Source organism: Gigantopelta aegis, chromosome 4 (genome assembly GCF_016097555.1).
Source record: "Gigantopelta aegis isolate Gae_Host chromosome 4, Gae_host_genome, whole genome shotgun sequence".
In the NCBI taxonomy this organism is placed as follows: Eukaryota; Metazoa; Mollusca; class Gastropoda; order Neomphalida; family Peltospiridae; genus Gigantopelta; species Gigantopelta aegis.
In genome coordinates this window covers 103,260,693-103,288,282 of record NC_054702.1, presented here as the reverse complement: position 1 = coordinate 103,288,282, position 27,590 = coordinate 103,260,693, and the positions used below count along the sequence as shown (strand labels likewise).

Below are 27,590 nucleotides of genomic sequence, written 5' to 3'. Positions count from 1 at the left end.
AGTGAGGTGATGGCACAATACCCCCACCCCCTTGCCCGCCCCCCGCATCCTACGTCAGTGCATGTTGCCGCAGCTGATAGTAGTAACAACATATTTGTTACTAGTATATTTAATATCTTAGACTTTAGTTCAGATCCGATCAGATTCATTCTTACAAATGTGTATTGGACCGACCGGTCTCGGTGGTGTGGTAGTAAAGCCATCGGACCTAAGGTTGTTACGTACTGGGTTCGCATCCCGGAACCAGCTCCCACCCAGGGTTAGTTTAACGACTCAATGGGTAGCTGTAAGGCCATGACACTGACTTCTCTCTCACTAACCACTGTCCTGGATAGACAGTCCTAATACCTGAAGCGTGTCCAATATAGCGTGCTTGAACCTTAAAAATAAGTATAAATGAATGAATGAAATAAGTAATTAATCCAATTTCAATTTTATTTCTTTATATTTTATTTCTTTATATACAGACATGTATAGATTTTAAGTGAATAATGGCACACAATGTTGTATATAATTTAGATGGTTTCATAATAATTAATAAAAACTATACTGCTTATACTGAGGTAGGATCTGGAAAGTTCTGTTTGTCTGTGTAAAATCATTTCGTAATATGCCTGCTCAACTATTGGTAATATGTAAGCTTGGCAGTTGTGACGGTACATGCTCTTAATTTTGTTTTCGCCTGTGGCGATATTAATTGTTTTAGAAGGCCGTGTGCAGTTCCAAATTGCACTTAGTCAGGTGGGCAACTTGTTACGTAATACTTCTGCGAAGACGGTCATCGAGCTGTACTTCTAATACACACCCAGCGCAGGTGGGGAGGCCATGTGGCGAGTAGTTACGTAATACCTCCGCGAGTGCGGTTTTTACAACCGTGATTTGGCGACGATGGCGACAGCCAGTCTGACGATCAGAGAAAAATATACCGACTCTGGGAGAGGTGGAATATCAGATGATAGGTGAGGTACCGCGTTGTACCCCCAGGCGATATTCGCTGTCTCTGAGAGTTTTGAATAAATAGCTAGGGTTTAGAGATATCTAGGAGAACCATAGGAAGGTATCCCGGGGGAACGTTGTCCGTCCGGACTTTGGTAAATATATTATTTCTGCTCTGTTGTATAACCTTGATGTGATTGATGTGACTTTAAATATTTTAATACTGTATTATACCAATATTCTTTAGACAGTGTCTTCGGTCATCTGACGAAGTAAATCGTAGACTTTTTGTTCTAACATTATACGAGTATTTGGTAATATAAAGCTTAGCCAATCATCCTAGAAGACCTAGGTAAACTGTAGGTTATTGTCTTTATTGTGATAGGTACCAGTATTAATTCTGTGTTACAAGGTTACTGAATGAGTAGTTAGGGTTAATTAAAAATTAACCAGTTAGGAATAGAGCTGTAATTCCTTTATTAATTAAGTTCCCCTGGAAGCGTTTCTCAATTATCACACGTGTGGGTGTTGTGTCACGGTGAAGTGATTAGCATATTGTATAAACTAGACACCTAGAGATTAACTAATTAAGTGATCAGTTCTGGGTTGTTATTATTGTTGTTATTAATTAACTACTGCGGCAGTACATTTGTCAGCGTAGGTTAATACAGATTCCAGAGTGTATTGTGTTTTTGTTGTGTTTTCTAGTGAACTAAACGTGCTATAATAATATATACTTTATATAAGATCGTATCTCTGATCATACCTAGACGAGCCACATTAGGGTATACCGCCCGTTACAGAGAGATCTAACAGATATGTATACAGTTAGGAGAGAGATTTGGACAATCGTGTTTTATTCAGTTACGGGTATTATAGAATCCCCGTGACAGCAGTCTAGGAGGAAAAAAAAAAATTTCCAAGTCAGTTAAGCTGGTAAAATCTGGACAGTGTATTTCTATTTTTGTGTATACTATATTTCTAAGGGTTACATTTGAGGGGGATTTTGTTAAGAAATGTATTTCGTCCACCACTGGTGTTACTATGGGACATCTTGATTGTCGAAAATTTACAGTTTTTAAAACCATGTGCTCTCTACAAGTTCAAGGTGCGGGATATGGCCCAATGCTGGCAGTGGTAGGCCTAAAATGCTCGCTTGATGTGCGGTCGGCCTGGAATCGATCCCCGTTGGTGGGACCATTGGGCTAATTCTTGTTCCAGCCAATGCCCCGCGACTGGTATATCAAATACCGTGGTATGTGCTATTCTGTCTGTGGGATGGTGCATATAAAATACCCCCTGCTACTACTGGACAAATGTAGCGGGTTTCCAAAATCGCCAATGATTAAATAATTAATGTGCTCAAGCGGTGTCGTTAGACAAAACAAACTTAACTTTCTACCTTTATATATGTAAACACAGAATAGGGCTTGTGCTAAATAACACGAAGTTCATTACATGAAATAAAAAAAACAACAAACGGTTTGAATGAACAATGATTCAGTGATTGAATCTTTAATAGCAAATCCGGTCGCGATTTTGCAATGTTGTCCGGATAGTCATACAGGTTACAGTTTTGTAAGATCCCCCCCCCCCCAACCCTTTCTTTCACTGCAGAACTACAATCATGGTTGCCATATGAAAACCAAGGATTGTCATACACGTCAATGGCTAAATAATTCCCAATAACTGAAGATCTGTACTGACTGAAGTACAGGATTAACACTGCGCATTACCATAATGTCTTTCTTTTTCAATATATGCATTTATACTTGTCTAACGGTGGCGTTAAACGTGTATGGAGGAAATATTGACCCTTTTATGGACAGCCAGTTGTTTATGATAAACTGGGCAGGCCCCCTCGAAATAATTAAGGTGAATAATAATAATAATAATAAGACAGCAAATTGAAATTGTAATGTCAGTGATAGACAGCAAATTGAAATTGTAACTTAACGTAATGACAGATACTGAGACAGCAAATTGAAATTGTAATGTCATTTCTTCACTGCAATGTGTGGGTGTATTTAACAATTTACAACCAAATTATGAATATTCAGATCTCCTGCCACTCGGAAGGGAAATTTGTAAATTTACACAACAACAAACAATCAGAGAGATTGTAGCCAACATGCATATAGCCTAAGTACTCTGCCATGTGAGAGCTAGATGGACATTTGAACAGTTATGATTGCTTTCTACCATCGGAGACAACATTATATATAACAAAAACAGGACTTTTGCCTATAAGCTAGTAGGCAAGGATTTCTTGCTCTAGTACAACAATAATCCTATGTTTGACATTAAATACATGAGTGTTTACATTGATGATGTTCAAGGTTGAACACTAATAAAAAAAAAATTCACATTTTAATCACTAATACATACACTACACATATATGTATTTAACCAGAACATTGAACTGTTTAAGACTGATTTGTAGACACTAACTGCATAGCACATTAGTAGTCAAATTGTATCTCACCAGTTACATAAATATAATTATCATTACTGATCAATCAGTTTCGTAAGTGAAAATCATGTGAACTGATTTCTTGTTACTGAAGATTTTAAAATAGTGTCCCCTGCAAGTTCAGATCCATTCATAATCATAAATACAGGTTATTAAAATACACTTTAGTCATGTAATATTCTGTTTACTTAAATAATATTTGTGTTACTGTGTTTCAGGATGTAGATGAAAACCAGATGGTAATGACAACAACTAATAATGAAAAATACAAGTGTATTTTGCCAGAAACTATGGAAACCAAAGAGGTCAGTATTTGATAACTAGCAATATAAATACAGTTATGCGTATACACCGGTACAGTGAAATCCCCTAAACCATGTAAACTGGAATTCACTCAAAATGAGACATTTTTCTCTGTCCATTTTTAAATATTAAATTGAATTCCTCTGAAAACTAGACTTTTTACTGAGTCTACAGTTTAGAGGGGTTTTACTAATATGTAGTTTTACTTAACATCCATATGACTATTAACTAGTAATAAAAAATTGTGCATTATTTACTTAAAATTAGAAACCTGTTTTCATTAGCAAATAAAAAGATGTAAATTTTGAGATTCAGATGGGAATGTTTTCTTTGAAAATTGGTCTGGGATGGGTATGGTCCAGAAAAATAAAAAAGATAAATCTGAGTGTGCCATACAATTTAAAAGTATTAGTCCTGTCTATTGACAGCAAATTATTTTTTATGTATCACGGGTCCCTGTTGATTCGTGGTACTTAATAATTTCACATTTTAAAACTGCTTTGCAATTGTATTATAATTATCAGTATAAGAAACCTCTTAAATGTTACTTGAACTAACAATGCAAAAACATCTATGGAAAAAAAAAAAAAAAAGTTTTATTTAACGACGCACTCAACACATTTTATTTACGGTTATATGGCGTCAGACATATGGTTAAAAAACATCTATGGAATTCATACAATTAAAAGCCCATATGTATGTGTTTACAATAGGCCTACCCCTCCACTCACTGAACATATTGTTTCATGTTATTTAGTATTTTCAAGTATAGCAGCACAAAATATAAGAACATTTCATTTTAATATTTATTCAAATGTTATACTGACTATACATATTGTAGTAATAATCACATTTTTAATGTAAAATTCAATACTGAACTACATCCTAGTTTAGGTTTTCAAAATGTTTAGCTCATAATTATTTGATTCCATAGAAAATCTATTGGCATGTGACCTCTCACTTTTACTGATGTCACTCACTAATATGTAAATATAAGCATGCACATGCAGACGACGCTTTCCCTGTTTGCCATATATTTTGTGCTTAATCACCATATATTACGAAAGCCACAAGTATTTTAAAGAACATACGGGTCATGTGTATTTGCCCTATTTTGATTCAGATGTAAAACAATTAAGAATTTCGAAGGTAAATCTCACCAAAAAAAGAATATACTTAACATTTCTTGGCTGGTAGACTGTCTGCCCATGTAACCGTGAGACTGGAAACATAAACAAACAGTAGGTGGCATATTACTTTTTAAAAATGGGGTAATCGCAACTTCATAGAGACCCGGACTCAACAGGGTGAGAGTATATACACCTTTCCCATAGATTGGATAGTATTTAATTTTTTAAACTTTTATGAGCAATTGGCTGCAATGAAAGTATGTGTATGTGACTATTTTCTTTGTTTTCATAGGAAGCCAGAAAAAGATACCATGGACCAACAGCATTTGAGCTAATGAAAACACTGTTTACACAGACTACCTGCTCTTACAGGGTAAAATATTTCAGTGTACTAATACAGCACTTGTTGTGATCATTTTCAGAATGTTTCTTCATGTTGACACATAAATGCAGGTCATCCAGCCGTACTTCGTACATGTGTGTGTCAGTGAAAAAGTGGATTCTGTATGGAGAAAAGATAGAGAAGAATCCATTGATCAGTCCCACATCTGTGTCTGCATGTGCTTCCATGGGGAATTGCACGGTTTACAGTTTCGGATGGACATGGATGGACACAGAAGCTATTTTGGCCATTTCACTCAAATATGGATGTTTGTTTCATGCATGCACTTATACGGATACGGACAGGGAGGGGCGTAGCCCAGTGTTAAGCGTTTGCCTGATGCATGGTCAGTCTAGGATTGATCCCTATCGGTGGGCCCTTTGGGCTATTTCTTGTTCCAGCTAGTGCACCACAACTGGTATATCAAAGACCATGGTATGTGCTTTCCTGTCTGTGGGAAAGTGCATATAAAAGATCCCTTGCTGCTCTTGGAAATATGTACCGGTAGCGGGTTTCCTCTGATGACTATGTGTCAGAATTACCAAATGTTTGAAATCAAACAGTCGATGATTAATAAATCAATGTGCTCTAGTGATGTTGTTAAACAAAACAAACTTTACTTTTTATGCGGATATGGATGTGGACACGGACACGTACCACGAACCACTTACGAATGGATGCCCTGCTTAACAGTTCACCAACTTAGGTTTTGCACTATGCAAGATTTAAATTATGGATGCTCTGCTTAAAAGTTCACCAACTTAGGTTTTGCACTATGCAAGATTTAAATTGAAAACCAAAAACATTGTCTTGGCATTGTCCATGATACAGCTGGTGTAACTGAACTCGGGTGTATGAATAGGTTTACTGATTCACAACAGCAGATTGTGAATGAAAGACATTTAACATTTAGGCAGTTGATGGTTTTTATTTCTTTTGCATGACTAGATGATGTGCTAGTGAACATGTTAGTCGGAGACAAACTTTCGTTACCAAAAATATATAAACCACAATTATAGTAAATAGCAGATGTAAGCTTATGCTAAAGTAATGACATAAAAAAAATATGTTGTGGGAAATAGTTTATTGTTGAAAATGTGGTCTAAAATCATCCTTAATTCTGTTGATGATCATCTGTTAACATTGGATGACAAAATCAGGCGTATATGGGGGTCACCCCCCCCCCCCCCTCCCTCCCTGTACAAGGCAATATTCTTTTTTTAATGTGTTTTCTGAGGGAGCATGACCTTGCTTGCAACAGTCTAGATCCCTCTACACAATTCCCTGCACACGCGCCTGAAAATGTATGACTGTAACGTAAACCAATAGAATACTATTTAATTCTTCACTTTTAAATGGATTCTCTTGTTTGTTCCAGGTGGAAAGTTATTGGACCTATGAACTGTGTCATGGGAAACATTTAAGACAGTATCATGAAACCAAAGACCAAGGTCAGGTGAGACTAAGAAAAATAAATAAATTTATGAAACATTTTACAAGTAATTATTACTGGTATACAGTAAAATCTCAGTTAATACTATTACAAAATACAAACACTGGCTACATTGTTTTAATGAATAGGCATACTGATTAGCAGGGTTCATACTGGTTATGGAAAGTCATGGAAAATTACCAGTCGCTGAAATTCTTTACCCCATTTATATAATACATTGTCAAGCAGATAGGCTATTTGTATCATAACATTGTAATATATGCAGACCTGTCAACCTTTAGTCAAGAGAAAGCAGGAGGTGTGTTTTGAAAAAGGAGATTTTGTTAAAAAACAGGAGATTTTTTAACTGCACACGATTTAACACAACTTTTTAAAAAGTACTACAATAAGTTATATGAACACTACATAATGTCATGTATACTTGTCAACCTCAAATTAAAAAAAAAAAAAAATTATATATATATTAAATTTTGTTTTAATTATTTTTAAATAATATTATAATTTAATACATATTTTTAAAAATAACTCTTTTATCCAAAAATCTTAACACTAACAAATTTAAACATTAATTAGTACATTTATGGTATTACACTTACAGGTTGCATCATCGTTATTTGTTTCATGAAAAGTAGACCCAAGACAAATTTATATACCCGGTAGGCCTAAATCTTATAAATTAATATTCAGTTTTGACTACAATACGGTACAGTGGCGTTGTACTTATTTAAAATCACTATAACCATGCAATAAACATTGTATTTCCACTAATAATTTCTACTAATCATAAGTAAAAGCTCATTACTCACATCGTGTGAAATATACTGGAACCTATTAAAATAATACCGGAAAATAATCCCTTGAAGTGTACTCTTGTTACTAACATTTTACTGCACAAACCTACAAATCTAATTCATACAAATATTGTTTATACAGCTAATTGGTCTTTCTGTTGTCTTGCTTTGACATGTGATTTTGACATCGTGTGTATTGATGCATGCGTTCGCTGTCTACTCTGGCACTTCCAGCCATAGAACTTTGCGTTATGTAATCCAGTGGGAAGACATTTTACGAGTCAGAGGTGTTATTAGGACTAAATTGGATAGTTTTATATATGGCAACACTGAATGTCAATACACAGCCGCTGTAGCTTGAATTTTTAATTTATGCTTAGAAAATAATGATTTACCGGGAGAAATGTTTTTCCCGCGGGAGACTTGATCAAATACCGGGAGTCTCCCGCGGAATCCAGGAGGGTTGACAGGTCTGAATATATGTTGATGATAGCAGAAAAAGCCTTGCAAATTTAAAAAGGTCATGGTGAATTTCGGAGTGTATGTTAAAGCCATTGCCCACAATCCTGATTAAGAGAGGCATTCATACAACTAACTTCATCTTTCAAAAAGACAACTGGGTGTCGAAATATATTTAATAGCATTAAATACCATTTTACTTTTATTTTGCAGAAACCAAAGCTTCAAGAATATTTCCTAGGACTTGTTAGTTTAGAATCATTAGAAAAAGCAAATGGTAGGTTTTGTTTTATTTTGTATACCCTTTAATGTAACATGTTACAGTAATTTATACATTTTATGGAATTAATTTATTTCCATATTTAAGATAAAATATTTATTTTAATGATGTTTTTTGTTTTTGTTTGTTATTTTAGTCATTAAAATGTGTGTTATAGTAAGTATAAATATTCTTTATGTAAAACTAGAATCATAAGAAAAATATTGAAAAGGTTACAAGCAATTAAGTGATGAAACTAGTTGGAAAAATGTGTTCATTTTTATGGCAAATATTTATATGCTAGCAATTATTCATAATAATATGAAGATCTCTGATGACTGAAACTGGGTAGCTATTGAAAGTGTGCTTTATCTAAAAGACTGGACCTTTTCATTGTCAGTTTGTGAATTGATGTAAATGCTTTTTTTTGTTTTGCTTTAGCTGAAGAGTCAAGTGATGGCAAAAATAAATACGAGAGTGAGGTTGGTATCTTTTAATGCTGCTTTTGATTCTTAATACAGTTGTCAAGACTTCAGATTTTGCATGCTGTTAAGCATTATGTTTTAATATTTACGATTCCTTTGTGCTGCATTGGGATTCTCTGTGTTATTATACAGGTACATGTTCAGGGATGTGATGCCCATTTAAAAATAAAAGCTGAAATGATCTTTAAAAAGTAGAAAACTTTATACCAATTTTCAGCATTTCAAATCAAAGTTTAAAGTTTGTTTTAATGACACCACTAGAGCACATTGATTTAATTATCATTGGCTGTTGAATGTCAAACATTTGGAAAATTTGACATATAGTCTTGGAGAGGAAACTTGCTACATTTTCCCATTATTAACAAGGGATCTTTTATATGTTCCATCAGGATAGCACATACCATGGCCTTTGACATACCAGTCATTGTGCACTGACTAGAATGGGAAATAGCCTAATGGGCCCACTAATGGGGATTAATCTTAGACCAATAGTGCATTAGGTGAGCGCTTTGCCTCTGGGCTACAGACAATTCAATCTAAATATATTTTATGCAAAAAAGCCTGAAATCAAATAAAAAGCTAAAAAAAAATCAACATCCCAAATATGTCATTCAGATTCCTTTTTATTTTGAACATTGTAATAATTTTGTATTCAGTTAACCTACATTAGCATAGTTTTGTTATTTTTATTTTCAGGTAAAAGTTCGTAAAATTGATGGCATCTCACTGCCGTACTATGAGGTGAACATGACCAGCGGCACGCCGTGTGACTTGACGAAAGAGCCACGCAAGGCTCGCATCCTGTACGTGTGTCAGCCTGAGGGTCACGGCGAGATCTACCAGCTCAAGGAGATGTCCACGTGCGAGTATGAGGTCATCATACTCACGGCCGTACTCTGTGCTCACCCAGACTTCAGGTCCAGCTCACTTAATTAATATTACATTCATTATGAACATTTTAATATGCATGTGTTATGTGTTTTGTAGATCGGAATAAATATTTCATTAAAACCCCCAAAAGAAACATTTTAGTCCATGAAAGAATGTTTAATGACACCACAATTGTAGTGTTAAAGGGTGTCAAAGAAAGGATAACTAAAAAAAGAAATCTTAAACATGTAAATATCTGTGTAAATACGGTAAAGTACTTTTTGAACAAACACGCTTACAACAAACTATGGTTAGAACGAACTGATTGTAAAGTCCCATTTTCCCCCTATATAGTATTAATAAACTTTAATGTATAGAACAAACTATGTATAGCAAATTAAGTGTTAAAATGAACCAATTTGTTTGTCAAAATTGTGAATTTCAGTGTAAAGTAGTGAACAGTATACAGTGAACCGATCATAATTTGTTTATCATATTTGTATCTCATCAGTCAGTAGCATTAACGACAATGCATCCAAAATTACTGTACTGATATTGGTGATAATAAATGAAATATTTTTTTAAAACCCCACTAATTCTTGTGTTTAAAAATGGCTAACTTGTGCAAATGTGTATAACGAACTACTGCTATAACAAACCAATGTGTCTGGTCCCTTGCTGTTCGTTATAAGAGTACTTTACTGTATACCAACGATACCAACAAAAAATTAAACATTATGGTTCAACAATCGAAATAGCATGTGGAGGTTTAAAAAAAAGAAAGAGATGAAAGTATCTTGATTTCATTTTATGCTATTTTGTCTGTCTCTGTTCTTTTCCCACATGTGGTGTATAGGTAGACATCCTTTCTCTGTAGAAATACACGTAAAAGACTTTGAAATGTTTTGATAGCAGAATTTTCTTTTATATTCAGATCACAAGATTTATAATTTTTTATTTTTTTTATTTTATTCTATTTTACTTTGAAACACTCTAGACCTATGACCAATTTGTGTGACAATAAGCTATAATAGTATTGTGAAAGGCATTCCTTCTCTTTGTCCAGACCGAAGAATCCCCCGGTGAGTCAGATTCAGTGTCACGCTCTGGACGGATCACCACCTAAACCGAGACAGCTGCACACATTCATTCAAGAGGAAACTCTGGCTGATCAAATAGAAACACAGGTACACAACCAGACCAGTAATATTTTTACAAAACATCGTAAGCCTAATTGTGCATGTAAATGTGAACCTACGAATAAACCACAGTTAGCATTACTACTAATAGTACAACTTGTATAGTTTGAAATGTTGTCAGTTTGTTTTGTCCTTTCAGTGCTCCATATTCTGTAATGATGTAATTTTCTGTGTCAAATAGATGTCAAATACATCAATGTACGATAGGTATAACTGCTAATTTGCATTCGTAAATTTATGTTTTGTGAAATTGGCTCCAAAACACACTGACCCTAGTTATTTTTTCCTTTTTACAGTATTTGTATCGTTAAAGTACACATTACTTATAACTCATTGTTTAAATGATCAATTTTGGCAAATCCAGAGTTTTAAATTAATATTTTGTTATTAAAACATTCATTATAAAAGCTATCTTGTTAATTTGTAGTGTTAAATTTTATTTAATACTTGCAACAAACACAGCAAATATGATAGTGTAGTTTATTTATGATAAAATGGACAAATAAAAAAGTTACTTGTTCTGCCATCTTTGTCTCTTTGTGTAAAACAATGGTTTATTTACCAAATGAATGATAGAAAAATACTCGCATCATATGCAGTCATGTGGGATAGAAAAAGTACACCCTCGGTGGTGACAATTTAGACCAAGGGACTCTGCAAGCCTTGTCCCAGGTCGAAATCTCAACCACCTCAGGTGTACTTTTTTTATCCCACTTGACCGCATATGATGGAGTCTTATAATTTTTATGTGTATTGTAGATACAGAACTTACTTTTCTCAAACAGCTGCCACCACTGAAAGATAATTATTATCTTAAATACACCCGCTGAATTTTGAACATACATGTATGCATTTTGAGCTACTACATTCAGAAGCACTTTGTCTCATGTCACCATCTCACATTAATATGACCTCATATTATTACCAACGATGTCTTGTTTAAACGCAAGCATGTGATATCCCATATGTGGAATAAAAATTTGTTTCATAGCTTTCTTTTATGGTATAGCTCTGTCCCATGTACCTGAGGATGAGAGAAATATAACTGTAAGCATGAAACGTAGGTGATGATGATGATGGCAGCAGTAATACTCAACGAATATCTTCACCTGCTACCATTCGAACGACTATGGTCAATGACTTTAAAACCACATAATGTAAAGTATAAGGATGGGGGCAATATTTCAAAATCCTGGATAACTGGAACTTGGTTCATGTAATTTTTCACCTATGTGACCAAATACTCGGTTATCTGAATGATATTTGCATATTTTAACCGACTGGCAGTTTGTGTGAAATTAAATTTAATATTGTGCCCTAGATAAAGATATTTTTTAAATTTTATTTCTCAGAATCATTAATACTATGTTATCCTTATTTGACTTTAAAATTCCTCATCATGTAACATGATTTTTCGTTTATAGGGAATAGAGTTTAAAGTGGAGACAACTCTCCCAGATGGGGTAAAGAAGACCATTGTAATTCCGAAAAAACCCGATCCTGTACCGACACTAGGAACGACCACTGACAAACAACTCATTAGAGAGTTTTTAACTGGAGACTACTGCCTTAATGGGGTTGGTAGTTATTTTCTTAAACTTTAGATTTTTCTAGTCTTGAACATATTAATTAGAACATTGTGGAGAACCTGGTGGGGTAAAATGTAAATATGTGTCAAAACAAATGTCTTTACACCATTGTATAGTTCTCCAAATAGGGAAGAAAAATAACCTAGAAGAAGATGGCTATGAGTAAATTTGCCATTTAATTAATTTGTAGGAGGCAGTCAGTAATGTAGTTAGCTATAAGCAGGGGACATTTATCTCCTGCAATCAACAGGCTCCGTCATTCTGTTCATCCGTATGGGCATCATTACATCTGACAGGGTTTTCAGAGCACAACTCCAAAACCATTCAAAATAATGTATACATCAGTCTAGTGGTCTAATAGTGTCATTTGCTATATAAAGGAGTTTTTATTTTTTTTTATATTATGTTTTTCTGTGACCTTGGAAACCATGGCTAGAATGACCAAATTCACCATTTCATTCACCGTTTCCAGAGCGCAACTCCAAAACTGTTCAAGATAACTTCATGAAATGTTGCACACTTATTGGACTAGTGGTCAAGTAGTGCCTTTTGCTATGAGGAAATTTTCATTTGGGATAATCTTTTTTGTACCATTGAATGAAATAGTTAGAATGACCAAATACACTATACCAGCCAAATGAGTGTGGTTACCATTTCATTATCAAATGCATTGAATATTGACGATTATTATCTTCAAAATGTTAGATAATTCAGGGGTGTAGAATGGTCTGGATCACTGGTGTGATGTGTGTGTGGATGTGTGTGTGTGTGTGTGTGTGTGTGTGTGTGTGTGAAAATGAACCTAGCGTATCCTTTTGTCTTAATTTTTCCTGTACAACCATATGAATAGCACAAAATTACACTGTAAAACAAAGCCTGAGACCCTGTAATGAGAAATCTGTTCAAATGGTGGATAGTTAAGACATTAATGTTTTTTTTGTTCTGTTTGTATCTTGATATTTTAACACATTGCTTAAACACTCATTTGGAATGCAGTTAGAAATCTTTATGGATTTTATTTTCAGGGAAGAGGGTGGTGGAAATTTGAATTTTGTTACGGAAAATATGCAAGGCAGTATCACGATGTAAGTATTTTCATTTGTAATATCTGATATAGGAAACAGATTGCTACTTGGAGGAAGCGAGTCATTGTATTATTAGTATTTAAAGACATACTTGTAATTGAAAATTACTATTTTTTTGTATATTGTAACAGTAACTACCATATCATACTTTTGTTCAATAAATGAAAGTACCATTTTACAATATTCATGCAAAATTGCACTTGCTTAGGATATTACAATTTTACACTCATCTCACACACTGAAAAGTCATGCAATGTATGCTGGCTATTTCAGAAACTGTCTTTTTATGACATTCTTTATAAGTATGTTTTTTGTCTTTGCCAAAGATGACCGATACTTCTAAAGCCGTTGTGAGATTCAGATGTATGCTGGGGGACTAAGGAGAAAAGAGCATCCCAATAGGAAAAAATATTAAAAGAGGAAAAGTAGTTGGCACTTGACTATTATTAGGAGGGTCTGGTCTCCTGGTCCCTCACTTGGATCCATATCTGATATGGTGGCATCAAATACATTTTTAGCAGAATCAATCTTTATTTAAAATACTGGTAAAAATCCTAAGATCTTTTTTTCCTTTTTAATATAAACCACATGAGGGTTTTTTACACTTTCATTTGTGGATTAGTATTAGAGATTCTACATTAACAACATGTTGGTTATATTTTGCTCAGGATAAAGATGGACGAACTATACTTTATCTTGGATACTGGAATGAAGACAACCACAAGCACTGGTTACAAGCAAATTACCACAAAAGACCAAAAGATATCGGGAAAAGAAAGTATGTTATTCATTTGTGAAATACCAACTCATTATTGCTCAGTAATGCTTATTTATTTTGTTAAGATCGATCCCCGTTGGGCTATTTCTCGTCCCAGCCAGTGCTCCACAACTAGTGTAACAAAGGTTGTGGTATGTACTATCCTATCTATGGGATGCTACATATAAAAGATTACGGTTAATTGAAAAGTTTCCCATTGTGTGGCAGCAGGTTTCCTCTCACATTATCTATATGGTCCTTAACCATGCCATTTCACTGTAGATAAAAGTCGTTTAAAAAAAAAATCTTTCTTTTATTTAGTTTGTCAATTCCCACACTTATGTGAAATAACTGTAAAATATTTAGGTTTTTTTTTTAAATCGGTATATTATTTCAATGGTTAATTCACAGTAAATTATGTTTATTTGACACACAACTTGTTTTGAATGTGATCATATTCATAGTAATAGCTTTGGTACAATAAAAATTAATATATTTTACTTTTTGTATTGTAGACATATTTCTCTTCATTATGGAGGTGGGGATGTGTGTGATGAAACTGGTACTGCTAGAGTTACTGAAGTAAAGTTGAAGTAAGTTTGCAATGTTCTCAGTTGTAAAGGGTATTCTATATATCAGCAAAGCATCTCAGGGATTTAGATCTCACTAATTTGGGCACAACAGACTTTTTATCTATTCTGAGCACACCAAGGCCTTATTTGTGCAGTAATGTTAATAATAGCTGGTATAGAGTTGGACATACCAGTAATGTATTTTAAGTTAATTAAGTTTAACATTCTGTTGATTTTAAGATGAAGTTTTGAGGTTAGCATGTTTGTACTTAAGTTGGGCTGACTTAATTTGTGCACACCCGTTTACACTTCAGCTTTAGGGCAGTCTAAAGCCCTGTATATCTAGTTATGTGTAATGTCTTTAAGTATATCATGACCACCAACGAGTAAAGTGATATCTTCTTATTGTTGTGCACAAAGATGAGTGCAGTAAATAAGAAACAAAACTATGTATGTGACATTTTGTATTTATTACCTTCTATTTCATATATCAAACCAACTCTATTGTGACTTTGTACAAAAAAGAAAGATATAAGACAGAAAATAAAAAGGGGGAAAACACGAAGTTTTGTTAATTGTAAGAATACTACAAGAGCATTGTTTTACCACTAAGCTGACAAATGGTTGAACAGGACAGTTTCTAGTTCCTGTGTACTGTTGCTAAGTTATGATGTTGCTTGATCTTTATAAGAAAAACACCAAACCTTTTGTCTGGAAAGTTTCATTATGGCAATAAACATTAGGACATTGGTATTTTGTAGTAGATTGGAAGTATTGTTTAATTTTCGTATAATAAATGTCCTATTTCATCCCCATGATAATCATGAGATAAGTGGTTAATAAGTTGAAATAACATGCTGTTTGCATATAATAAATGTCCTATATCATCCCAGGGTTGATCATGAGATACATGTTTAATAACACTATATTTTCAGATGTGTTGAAAACCCTGAACACCCACATGCAGTGGCACTGTTTCTGATGGAACCAACAATATGTGAATACATTTTAGTGGTAAGAGTTATACAACAAATTTAATACTCAAAGGAACTGGATGTGGGGTTTTGGGTGCCTTAAACCGACCCCATTCCCCCTTGAGAAGCTACAATTGTTTTCCAGTATTGTGAAATTGATCCAAAGACAAAAATATTTTGGTGTATGTGCCAGCATTCATCTAATTAACTTGTGCCCCCTTCCACTTAAATGATCATTTCTATGGACCTGAATTGTACTATGTAATAAAAATGTGTATTTATAAACACACACGTACCACAATTTGACAGGCTATGCATCAAATCTTTAACACACTTTTCTATGTAGTAGATAATTTTAAGTTCTATTCCCGACTTAGATTAATGATGTATAATGGGTTTTTCTTGTATTTTGTTTTTATCCAGATTGAATCTCCAATTTTCTGTGGTCTATTGGACAAGGCTAACGAAGATGGAATTTTTCAGAAAGTTGAAATATGAAACAACGAACAGATTAGGGTTATTCATAATGCACTTCCAGCCAAGTTCAGAAATCCCATGTTTGACACAATACAATGCAGTAATGACATGTGTAAAACGATAGTTACTTTTATAAATTTTCATTACTGTGATGGATCATGGGTCCACACTAAAGGGATTATTTATTTTCATGTTAGTGTTAAAGGGACATTCTGAATTTGCTGCAATTTTTAAGATGTTATCGACTAACAGACTTTTTAACGATTGTAATTGCATATCATATATATTTTTCTGTATAACATATTAGTGGCTGTATATTAAACGTGTTTCTGATCGTTCTAACATTTGTACTAGGTTAAATTTCATTTTATTTCCTAAAAATCTTTTTTCGTACGTACAAAATTATTTGAAGACACTCCAGTTTGGGCTTCTTACAAATATTAAGACGACCAGAAACACATTGAATATACAGACACTGATATTCTAAACGAGTTAATATATTTAATATGTAAGTTTAATTGTAGAAATATTTTATTAGTCAGAAACATCTTACAAATTACAATGCAGCAAACACAGGAATGTCCCTTTAACACTCATATTTCGTAACAATCATTTATCACTGAAATCAGTATTTCACAAATGTTAATCTAACATGGACTGTATTAGGTGATTTGTATTTGGCATATCATGTATTTTCCTATTGCATGTTACATTACGTCATTTGTACATTAAGATTTCTCTAATGCAGGCCTAACAATTTAAAACTAGTAAAAGAGCAAACTCGTAGGATGCATGACATTCTTTTGCAGTATTTTTAGTCAACAAATTTTATTTGATTCTTTATACAACAGACCCAAATTTTAAATTAAATTATGGATTGTAATTAGAGGGGAGTAAGGTTGTAGAATTCTTTTCATATTTATTTTGAAATGCTTATGAAAACTGCCAAAAATTGATCTGTGCTTTTTAATGTGTTCTGAAAATATTTTGAATTATAATGTATATTATGTATAATTAAAATGTAAATAATTGTAATAAAGCCATATTATAAATTAATGTTTTTGACAATGTTAATTCTTTGTGGAGAAAATAATTAACACTGGCATTGTGCAAGTTTCATACAAGGTACACATTTTTACATTGAATGCATAACAGTAAAAATCTCTTTAATTTCCATGTCCTAAATGTAGATAGGCTTAATCATGAAATGAGATTTAAAATTTTGTTAAACAGCATTAACTTGTTTAGTTATGAAATATAATAAACTTACATTTTATATTACATGACATGTACATGGAGACATTTTGACTGGTATGTGCTCATTCAAAAGTACAGTAAAATACACTTCCAAAAATACTGAGACGAATTTACAAAACCTTTTTGTGTCTTACACACGTGTTAACTACATACATTGACAATGCTTAAACACCTTTTTGTGTCTTACACATGTGTTAACTACATACATTGACAATGCTTAAACACCTGTTTGTGTCTTACACACACGTAACTACATACATTGACAATGCTTAAACACCTGTTTGTGTCTTACACACGTGTAACTACATACATTGACAATGCTTAAACACCTGTATCTAAACAGGCTTCATTATTTTGGCCCACTGTCTTTTGCAAATAACTTCTGATCTCATGTTTAACAAAGAAAATAGTTCAGTCTTTGGAAATGTGTATAGATGAATTGCATATAATATGATATATGTATCAGCAGATCTGATCCCATCCCATCACTGCTTGCAGCTTTCAGTTTTTATTACATTTATATGCTAAAACAAGCACATATTGTTTTTGATGTTGTTAATTTAAGGGTCTGCAACATGCACAACTTGTTTCCCAATATTTCCACCTTTCATCATGGAGACAAATGCTTTCCCGGTATTCTCTATTCCCTCGCTGATGGTTTCTTTCACCTAAAAATAATAAACAAACCACTGACTTCAGTCATTCATCAAGCAACAAACATACTGTATGGTGTAAACAGTTAAATTAACAGTATAATTCACAAAGTACCCAAGTTTTATTACACACCAGTGTAATATTGGTGTAACGTAGATCACTTGCTGACCCAATTCGTAGAAAAATAATGTGTAGTAGGTCTCGACATCAGTTTACTTTTGTGTTGTGGCTTGTTTGCAGTAATAAATAAAATATAAACAAGCTTGCCTGTCATACCATTTCGCTTGTCTGATACAAAAACTGTTCACTTATTCCATAAAAATGGAATGACAGGCAAGCTCGTTCAGTATTCTATATATAACATACATTTTACATATCAATCAGATAAGGGCATGAAAATTATCATAAAGTGTTGGTATTGAATAATGTCTGTAAAAGAAAAAACCTCAAAATACTACAAAAAAGGCAAAAAGACTAAATGCAACTTTTTAAAACCAACTAACACTATGGTTACTGCTTCAGTTTTAATTATTGTATCAAATAGTGTTTCATTCAAGTTTTAAAATGGAAAAACATTTTGGTTTTCATACCCGGTATTAAGAACAAGTAATGCAGATAATATATAATCTCTTACACATGATAAATTTTGGCTAGACTATATATATTTTTAACAAATCTTTGAGAAAAATCCATCTGTCAAAACTAACCTTTAGTTTTCCCTCTTGTAAATAAGTTCCAAGGATTTGTAAGGCTGATTCAAATTTCTCAGAGTAATCTAGTACAAGGAATCTATCTCTGAAAAAAATTATTACTATTGTTACTAATGGAAACTCGTACATGACTGCAATATAAAAAGACTCCTCACATGCAGTCATGTGGGATAAAAAAGGTACCGTAATCCATTAATGGTGGAAATATTGACTCACTGCAATTCCCGCGACATCGGGTGTACATTTTTATATTCTTCACAAAAAATATGTAGAATAATTATTCGTATTGAATAAAATCGGTTGAGCGAGTCAACATTTGATTTTCTCAAAAAAAAACAATACATTCAAATGGGGTTTGTTACAAATTTTAAATCTATATTTTTAATTTTAATATTTGTTACAGATATTATTTAGATTATTGATACATTTAATGGTAAAATAGTTTGACACCCATTTTTCATGCTGGGGTGTCGTTAAACATTCATTCATTCATTTTTTAATGGTAAAAGTGAAATACAAAGTATGTGACCAATAGGTCTGTTACAGTATGTCATAATGACAGACCTGTGTGATTTTAATATTAAAATGTTGTTGGGTTAACTTGTGGGTGTTTGGGGGCGGGAAGTAGCCCAGTGGTCAAGCACTCTCCTGACGCACGGTCGGTCTAGAATTGATCTCCATTGGTGGGCCCATTGGGCTATTTCTCATTCCAGCCAGTGCACCACGACTGGTATATAAAAAGCCATGGATTGTGCTATCCTGTCTGTGGGATGGTGCATATAAAAGATCTCTTGCTACTAATGGAAAAATGTAGGTTTCTTCTCTAAGACAGTCAAAATAACCAAATGTATGACATCCAATAGCCGATGATTAATAAATCAATGTGCTCTAGTGATGTCGTTAAACACAACAAACATTAACTTTCACTGTTTAGGTTTGTGAAGTTGGACAGTTCTACTTACCGTGTGATATGCCTTTCTTTCATGATCGTTTCTACTTCTTGTGGTAATGGTGGCGGATAGGGCACATCTTTGTTGTATACAGATATCTGACCACACAGTATCACATGAGACGATTCAGTCATCTGGAAAACACAATTTGTTTTTCTAAAAGAGTACAGGAAGCATTCTTTCATCTAATAAACCACCGAGATTTAACACTGAAGTAACACAAGTAGACCCTAAAGAAACACAAGTAGCCACATATTTGAACTGGGTATTTTATTAGTATCCCACACCAAGTAATCATAGTACATGTACACATCAACCTGTTTATAATCTGGGACTTGTTTTCAGAAGTCCCTTCTTGACACCCACTTGGGTGGAAATTCAATGTGCTGACTGTATCCAGGATTTCACAAATAAGCTGAAAAGTGGTTACACTAAAACAAAATGACATAACCTATTTTGGTTTGCACGACCATTTTTTGGTTTTAATTGAAAAACAAAAGACATTATTAGAACTGATCATTCAGTAAACTGCCACAAAATATTAAAGAAATACCTAATGATAACCAATTAGTATGCATATTTGATGCATGAATGAAGCAATAGTTTGAGGCCTAGTATGTCAACTTAACTTGGTTGAAATTTACTTAAAAATTACAGTGACCAGCAGGGTTGATTAAAACAAATTATTATTGGCCCTTATCAAATTTAACTAGCCCTCATATCATGATAAATTATTGCTTTAAGTGTTTTTGTTATTGAACACATCTTGTATTGAAAAAGATATCATTTTTCTAAAATTAATGGTTGATGAATGGGCTATCTTTGTAAAATGTGTAGTCGGCGATAATGATCACCTCAGTTTTCAACCATGCCATCATGTTTTGTTCTCTTCATACAAAGTAAGAATGGAAGTGCACATACCTGTTTAATAACAGCATTGCTCACATCACCGCCAACATTGTCAAAGTACACATCAACCCCTGTGGGGCAGACTTCTTGGAGTCTTTTTGACACATCATCAGTCTTATAGTTGATAGCAGCATCAAAACCAAGTTCTTCTGTTAAAATGGTACACTTCTCATTGGTGCCGCATATACCAACAACTTTCGCACACCCTTCAAGCTTGCCAATCTAGATGATGATATTGTATTCTTTAGTGTAAGAACATAAACATGAGTATAAATAACATTTTATTGATCTCATAAACTAAAGATCCCATTCATACATGCAGTTATGTGAAACAATGACATCAAATTTTTAAATGGAGAACATATCTTCGCATTCTGGCAAAAACAGAAACTTTCCGACAAAATGAGCTGACCTGAAATGTTTTCACCGTGTATTTCTATAATTCTTCTCACAACATGTAAAAATGTGTAGTGATTCTTTCAAACCCTATATTGCTGTTAAGTAGTATAAACATTGCTGGGCATAAAATTTGGCATGAACGATTTCGTTGTTCATCTGTCTGTTATGCAAAACCAATATGAACATAAACGATGGATTGTTTGTGCAAAAGCTGTAATCGTTCGTCACAAAACATTTTTAACAAATCATCCATTTCAACTGTTTAAATAGTGGAGCAGATGGAGTAATAGGATTTACATCTAATATCATCCTTGCAGCTCTCTTTTGCAGTTTTAGTAAACATTCTAATCCATCCTTATTACAATTTCCACAAATTACACAGCAGTAATCGATGAGTGGTAAAATATACCCATTGTAGAAAAGTTTAAATACCTAATGATTTTCGATAAAAGATGCAGATGTTTAGAGGTCAAGGAACACACGTTTAACCTGATTGTTCCATTTTAAATTATTATCAACTTTGATTCCTAAAAGTTTTTCACAATCAGAATCCGTGTTGCAGACGTTCTGAATTTATTATGTGAGAAATATCATTTTGGATTGTAACATTTTGTCTTGTTCCTATAGTCATATATTTGTAGTTTTTTTGTGTTTATGAACATTTTATTATAGGAACACCATTTGTCTACACTATTCAGATCTTGCCATGGTTTATCTTGAATTTGAGTAACCGTGTTCCCTGACATGAATATTGTTGAATCATCTGCATACATACTTGTGTTACATTGTTCAGTGTATAGTGGAAGATCATTTATGTACAGTATAAAGAGAAGAGGTCCTAGTATTGAACCCTGCAGAACACCATAAATAATGGTCTAAAGTTTTCATGTTGCCATTCCTATAGTGACTTGCTGTGTTCTGTTATTTAAATAAGATTGGAACAAGTTAAGAGAATTCCCTTTGCAGCCATAAATGTTTTAACTTTTGAATCAGAATTGAATGGTCCACAACATCAAAAGCTTTTCTGAAATCAAGAAATATGACTCTTATTTAGATTTCCTTCATTAATTTCATGTAACCATTTATCAGTTATATCAATAAATGATGTTTGGCATGATGTTTTGGTCTAAAACCTGACTGGGGTGAATGTAAAAGGTCAAATTTTGTTAAGTAATTATAAAATTGCTTGGAGATATGTTTTTCTATTAATTTTGACAGCGTTGGCAATACAGATATTGGCCTATAATTTGTAGCTTCAGTTTTGTCACCAGACTTGAAAATTGAGGTAACTTTAGCATTTTAAAAACATTTTGGATAAATATCACTGTCTATTATTTTGTTAAAAATAAATGTTTAGAAAGAAGCAATTGCCAAGGCACCTAACTTAAGTATTTGTGGACCCAAGTTGTCATCTGCGGATGATTTATTGACATTTAAGTTTTTAAGCTCATTATAAAGCTCATTAATTTGTACAGGAGCCATCTTAAACTTTTCCTCATTAAGGAGTCTCTCCTTTACAAAATGTTCCACTTTCTCGAGATTTGGCATATCATATCCAGAATTATTTCTCAAATTCAAATCACTGATCAGAAAATCCAAACAAACGTGTGTTGGAAAACTGTGTGCAGTTGGAAATCCCTGATCTAAATGTACGTCATATGTGCTTGATGGTAATGTTCTAACCAGCTTTTTATCCATCGTTTAATTTCCTTCACGACCACCGTCTACTTTTGTTACCAGTATAAAATGCTACTTGCGTTAGCACGCCATCGACATATTTACAATTTATGAAAGTTTGCTGAAATTATCAGTCCTGACGTCACGATATTTGGTGTTTGAAGTACGTCACAGAACCTTTATGGATAGTTTCTTAGAATATTACATTATATACCGATACAATTTAATGACACTGATGAAAAAAAAATCTGTTTAAAAAATTACAGGCGGCTTTCATGAATTAAAATCTCTGTCACCGCTATTCCAAGTCAATCGGAATAAGTCGGCTGAGTACGGATTCTATGCGGAGTTTGACACTTGTATAGCTTCTTTTGGACTGAATTGGGTCTATTAATAGCAGACACGATGGCATTCTAGCGACTGTACCTAGTGTCGGACAAAATGACTGCTAATGTTAACTTTATGACTGTCAAGCATGCCTCATCTGGCTCACGTGAAGGTACATTTACCTGTGCAGCTACCGTAAGATTGATTTAGTTTAAAACCAATTTTGCCTGTCACAATTAAGAGCATGTACCATTTTTTACTAACATGCACCGTGGTGCGCGAGATATCGTGCCACTGTCGTGGGAAAATCATGTTCTCATTACCATGAATAGCATTTTACAAAATTTCTAATTTCCAATGAATCCAAATTAACGTTAATAAATTTTTGTTAAATTATATTGAAATTTTAAAATGTTTGACAAATATCATCTACAGATCAATATTATACTTGTTTATGCCTACACTGAAATTGGTTAAATATTCCCCAAAAGAGTTCAAAAAAGATTTTGACACAAGTCGGTTTTCATGGGTTGGTCGGGTTAGGAAAAACAAACCAACAAATTTTTATTTTCACCTGGTAGCTTTAAGTTAGTCTTAGCACACAAAAACTGTATTTTCATATTTATGATAGGAGAAAAGCTACGAAAATTGCTCATCTTAGATTCTCGTTTAAACATTGTTGCCCATTAACCTTTTCATTTGTATCTGAACTACTAAAGAAAATCACTTGTGTAAACATTAAAACCACACGGACGACATATTGGTAGTCTAAAAAATTCAAATTTTATGCCTTGCATTGTTATCCAGCATAAATAGCCCTTCCCACCTCTTACAAAATTGGAATCCTGTATGCCTATGACTTCAATCTTTTTTTTGTGCATAAATAATTTTAACAAAGTAGGTTAAATTTAGTCTGAAATAATGAAATATGACCTTTTTGTCTTGTTTAAGCTTAAAAAATAAATAAATCCATTTTTATTTATTGTGGAATAAAAATTAAGTTGTGTTTCATAATGTAAACTGTATAAAACTACCTGTCCTGCCAGCGACCCAGTTGATCCTGCTGCTGCACTAACAACCATCGTTTGATTGGAACCTTTTGTCACATGACCTTTCTGTGTAATCCCCACATAAGCAGTTAGACCTGTGATTCCCAAGACACCAAGAGACAAAGATGGCTTGCTTTTAATTAATGCATTTGAAATCTAGAAAAACAAAAAACAAAATATTAACAAGGTGATTTTTTTTAAAGCTACCCTTTCAGTTCTCAAATATTATAAAAACATTTTAAAAGTAGTTTGTTTTGATCACATCAGATTAGAATTTGTTTTGTTTAACTTCACCACTAGAGTACATTGATTTATTAATTATCAGCTATTGGATGTCAGACATTTGGTAATTTTGACATATAGTCTTAGTAACGTAGAGAGAAAACCTGCTACATTTTCTCACTAGTAGCAAGGGATCTTTTATATGCACCATCCCACAGACAGGATAGCACATACCATGGCCTTTGGTATACCAGTGCACTGGCTATAACGGGAAATAGCCAAATGGGCCCACCAACAGTGATCGATCTAAAACCGACCGCACATCAATCAAGTGCTTTATCACTGGGCCCTATAAATATTTAACAATCATACAAACTATTATCAGAACACTTTTATATTATAACACAAATACCTTTAAACAAAGCTGAATGGTTTTTATATTTTATCAATTTCAGTCATGCCATTAAAAAAAAAAAATGAATGTTAATTATAACCCATATATTTCCAATTATTGGTAATTACTGTATACTCACATACAAATATATTTTGTTACAATTGCATAATTTATAAATTTTAAATATAAACAATATAATAGCCGACAGGACAATGTGTGGTTAAATGAGATAAAGATGTGAAACCGTAAGAAGCTTCGAGTCTGGGTACGTGAAGTAAGCCATCCAAGGCCAGAGGAAGGTTGACGTTACAAAATCTCCTTTCTCGAACCGAGCACTGCAACTTTCCATGACAATTCCAACACCAGCCAGCCCGTCGGCCATCTCGCCAACCTGCCATGAAGACATGTAGTGCACCCCACTATTTGGGTTCATCCGGCACCGCTGTCAAATAATAATCAGTTGAAGATAAAGTTTGTTTTGTTTAACGACACCACTAGAGCACACTGGTTTGTTAATCATTGGCTTGGATGTCAAACATTTGGTAATTTTAATTACATTTGGTAATTTTGACATATAGTCTTATAGAAGAAACCTGCTACATTTTCCCCCAGTAGCAGCAAGGGATCTTTTATATGCACCATTCCAGTCTTTGATATACCAAAATAATCCCAAAATGACTGCGTACTAGGTAAGTGCTTTACCACTGGACTACAAATAATAATTATATATAACCATTTAAGTACTCTCGACTTGCAAAATTACTAGCAAACATTTATTATTAAAGATTATTATAATTTCAAATATTAATTTTTGAGTAAAGAAACAGCACCATGTCTAAAAAAGATTGACACGTTAATACATATTGGTGTACTTTCTAATACTGTAAGTGCTATTTTTAAATCATACACTCCCATCTCTTAGAAAATTTGGGTTTGCCCATTTTATTTGTGTAGATGCTATTTGATTTAGTTTTTTCAACTACTTGCCTTCCAAACATTAAAATATAGCAAACCACTTTAAAAAATAAATGACTGACTGCACAATTTAGAGTATATCTTAGTTTATCTTCACAGACAGACAGCTCAGATAGTTAATGTGTGCCCACGGGAGTGTACTTGAATATCAATTGGATATAAACACGAAAATAAGTATAAACAAAGTGGGATGGAGGGCATTTGTTTGGGAGCACCCACCCCACCCAATACAACATCCATGCTATGCTAGGGTAACAAACTGAAAACTGGTCCTACCAGAGCTGGATCAACAGATAGGCAGAGCGTTTTGACAAGCACATGGTTTTCCAGTAGATCTTCGTGTGGGTATGCACACTCTTCTGTGCGGAAATTCTCTTCTATAGGTTCTCCATTTACACCTAGTTTGCAAATCACAATGTATGTACCGATAATCAGCATCATTCCCCACCATTCCCCAAAGGCTGTCAGTTTTTGTTCCCAATCTGAATCCTGACATAAGTTTTGTAAAATCAGTACGACTTGTATGCAAGTGGAATAATTTCTTTGTTAATACTATTATTATTTTTTTTTTTTATGAAGAACAATAACTGTGCCAAAATGTTTCAAAAGTAACTAGAAGACTACGAAATGACATTATTTTCAAAAATGATGTCATTCTGACTACAATATTTCACATGTACAGGGATAGGATGGGGAAGCAACATCATGTTATGATGTCGCTTCTCAAAATCATATCACTAGTTGCTAAATGATTATGGAGGTTATTATTTAAGCTTAGGTGTCATACTGATTTTATGAAATGAGTATCAGGATTCTTGTATTGTGTAATAATTTCATTATTATCCATATTATTTTTATGAATAACAAGGACTATGCTGAAATGTTTAAAAAATAACTGGAAGGAGACGACGAAATGATGTCATTTTGGAAAGTTATTACACAGAGCTAAGACTGGGGAAGCCACATTATGTTATGATGTCGCTTCCCAAAATTCCTTCATTCGCTGAGCACGTGAAATCATTATGACACACGTGTGTAATACTGGTTATATTTCCTTGTATATCTTGAAGTATCTTTATATTAACACTTGTTATTACACATGCTTCATATGATTTTTATTAACTCGGTTATGCTGAATCATGTGGATAATAATAGTAAGAATGCAATCCTAAATTGTTTTCTCCAAATCTACCCTCAAAGTACTAGTAGTTCATCAAGACTAACCTCGTGTGCAAGCACAACAGCATTGTGCTTGCATGTGAGGTTAATCTTAATGAACTACCCTCAAAGTAGTTACACTCATGTTAATACGTTCAACAATGACAGTTGTTAAGAATGTTATTAATTGTGAGTGGCCCCTAAATTTGGTGGCATATATATAGGCCTATACCTTTAATTTGATATTAAACTCCCCTAATTAAACTTAACCTGCTTGTTGCTACTAATAAAAATACTAATATTTAAAATTAAAATACTTTTATAACAAATTATATACAAGTAAGCTATAGTGACTCATCGTGGTTAACGGGACATTACATACCAGGTCTGCTGTTTAGAACAACTCTAAGATTTCTCTGTGACATTTTCTCTCAATTCTCAAGTAATGTGCAGTTTGAAAAATACTACAAACAGTGAGAGGCAAAGTTCAAGCAAGAGAAAGAACTCTATACTTTGAACAAAAATCTACATTACTCAGGCTTTGTAGGTATTTTACAATTTTGATGGGAATATAACATTATAATATACAATCAGTGCTTCTAGTTTATGGTAGCCCCACTCCCATAGCTAGTGATATTCAATGTTGGGCTAGTAAATAACTACTATTGCCATGCCCGACGGCTAGTGAAAACAAATTGTCAAATGTTGCAGTTAA

General features: G+C 33.6%; 2 protein-coding genes across 2 annotated transcripts; one reads left to right on the top strand and one right to left on the bottom strand.

Annotated features, from left to right (window-relative positions):
* Positions 1-2,561: 2,561 nt before the first annotated feature.
* LOC121371637 (endoplasmic reticulum lectin 1-like) lies at positions 2,562-16,312 on the top strand. Its single transcript, XM_041497670.1, has 14 exons — positions 2,562-2,811; positions 3,628-3,714; positions 5,135-5,215; positions 6,603-6,680; positions 8,141-8,204; positions 8,628-8,668; positions 9,368-9,588; positions 10,608-10,728; positions 12,165-12,317; positions 13,355-13,414; positions 14,083-14,192; positions 14,687-14,764; positions 15,679-15,757; positions 16,141-16,312. Exons 1-14 carry the CDS (start codon positions 2,677-2,679, stop codon positions 16,213-16,215), a joined length of 1,383 nt encoding a protein of 460 aa, XP_041353604.1. The 5' UTR covers positions 2,562-2,676; the 3' UTR covers positions 16,216-16,312.
* A 565-nt stretch (positions 16,313-16,877) lies between these two features.
* Positions 16,878-27,362, bottom strand: LOC121371636 (prostaglandin reductase 2-like). Its single transcript, XM_041497669.1, has 8 exons — positions 27,258-27,362; positions 25,994-26,115; positions 24,987-25,184; positions 24,112-24,282; positions 20,687-20,896; positions 19,778-19,899; positions 18,813-18,900; positions 16,878-18,119 (listed from the first exon to the last, which is right to left on the bottom strand). The coding sequence occupies exons 1-8, from the start codon at positions 27,298-27,300 to the stop codon at positions 18,012-18,014; spliced, it is 1,062 nt and encodes a 353-aa protein (XP_041353603.1). The 5' UTR covers positions 27,301-27,362; the 3' UTR covers positions 16,878-18,011.
* Positions 27,363-27,590: the final 228 nt, after the last annotated feature.

Bases quoted from the DNA above. Each gene is read 5' to 3' on its own strand.
- LOC121371637 (XM_041497670.1), top strand. From the start codon at position 2,677: ATGTCTTTCTTTTTCAATATATGCATTTATACTTGTCTAACGGTGGCG. The intron at 14,765-15,678 runs GTAAGTTTGCAA...CTATATTTTCAG, and splicing joins GTTACTGAAGTAAAGTTGAA to ATGTGTTGAAAACCCTGAAC. The intron at 15,758-16,140 runs GTAAGAGTTATA...GTTTTTATCCAG, and splicing joins TATGTGAATACATTTTAGTG to ATTGAATCTCCAATTTTCTG.
- LOC121371636 (XM_041497669.1), bottom strand. From the start codon at position 27,300: ATGTCACAGAGAAATCTTAGAGTTGTTCTAAACAGCAGACCTG. The intron at 18,901-19,777 runs GTAAGTAGAACT...AATTTTTTTCAG, and splicing joins AAAGAAAGGCATATCACACG to AGATAGATTCCTTGTACTAG. The intron at 18,120-18,812 runs GTTAGTTTTGAC...TATTATTTTTAG, and splicing joins TACAAGAGGGAAAACTAAAG to GTGAAAGAAACCATCAGCGA.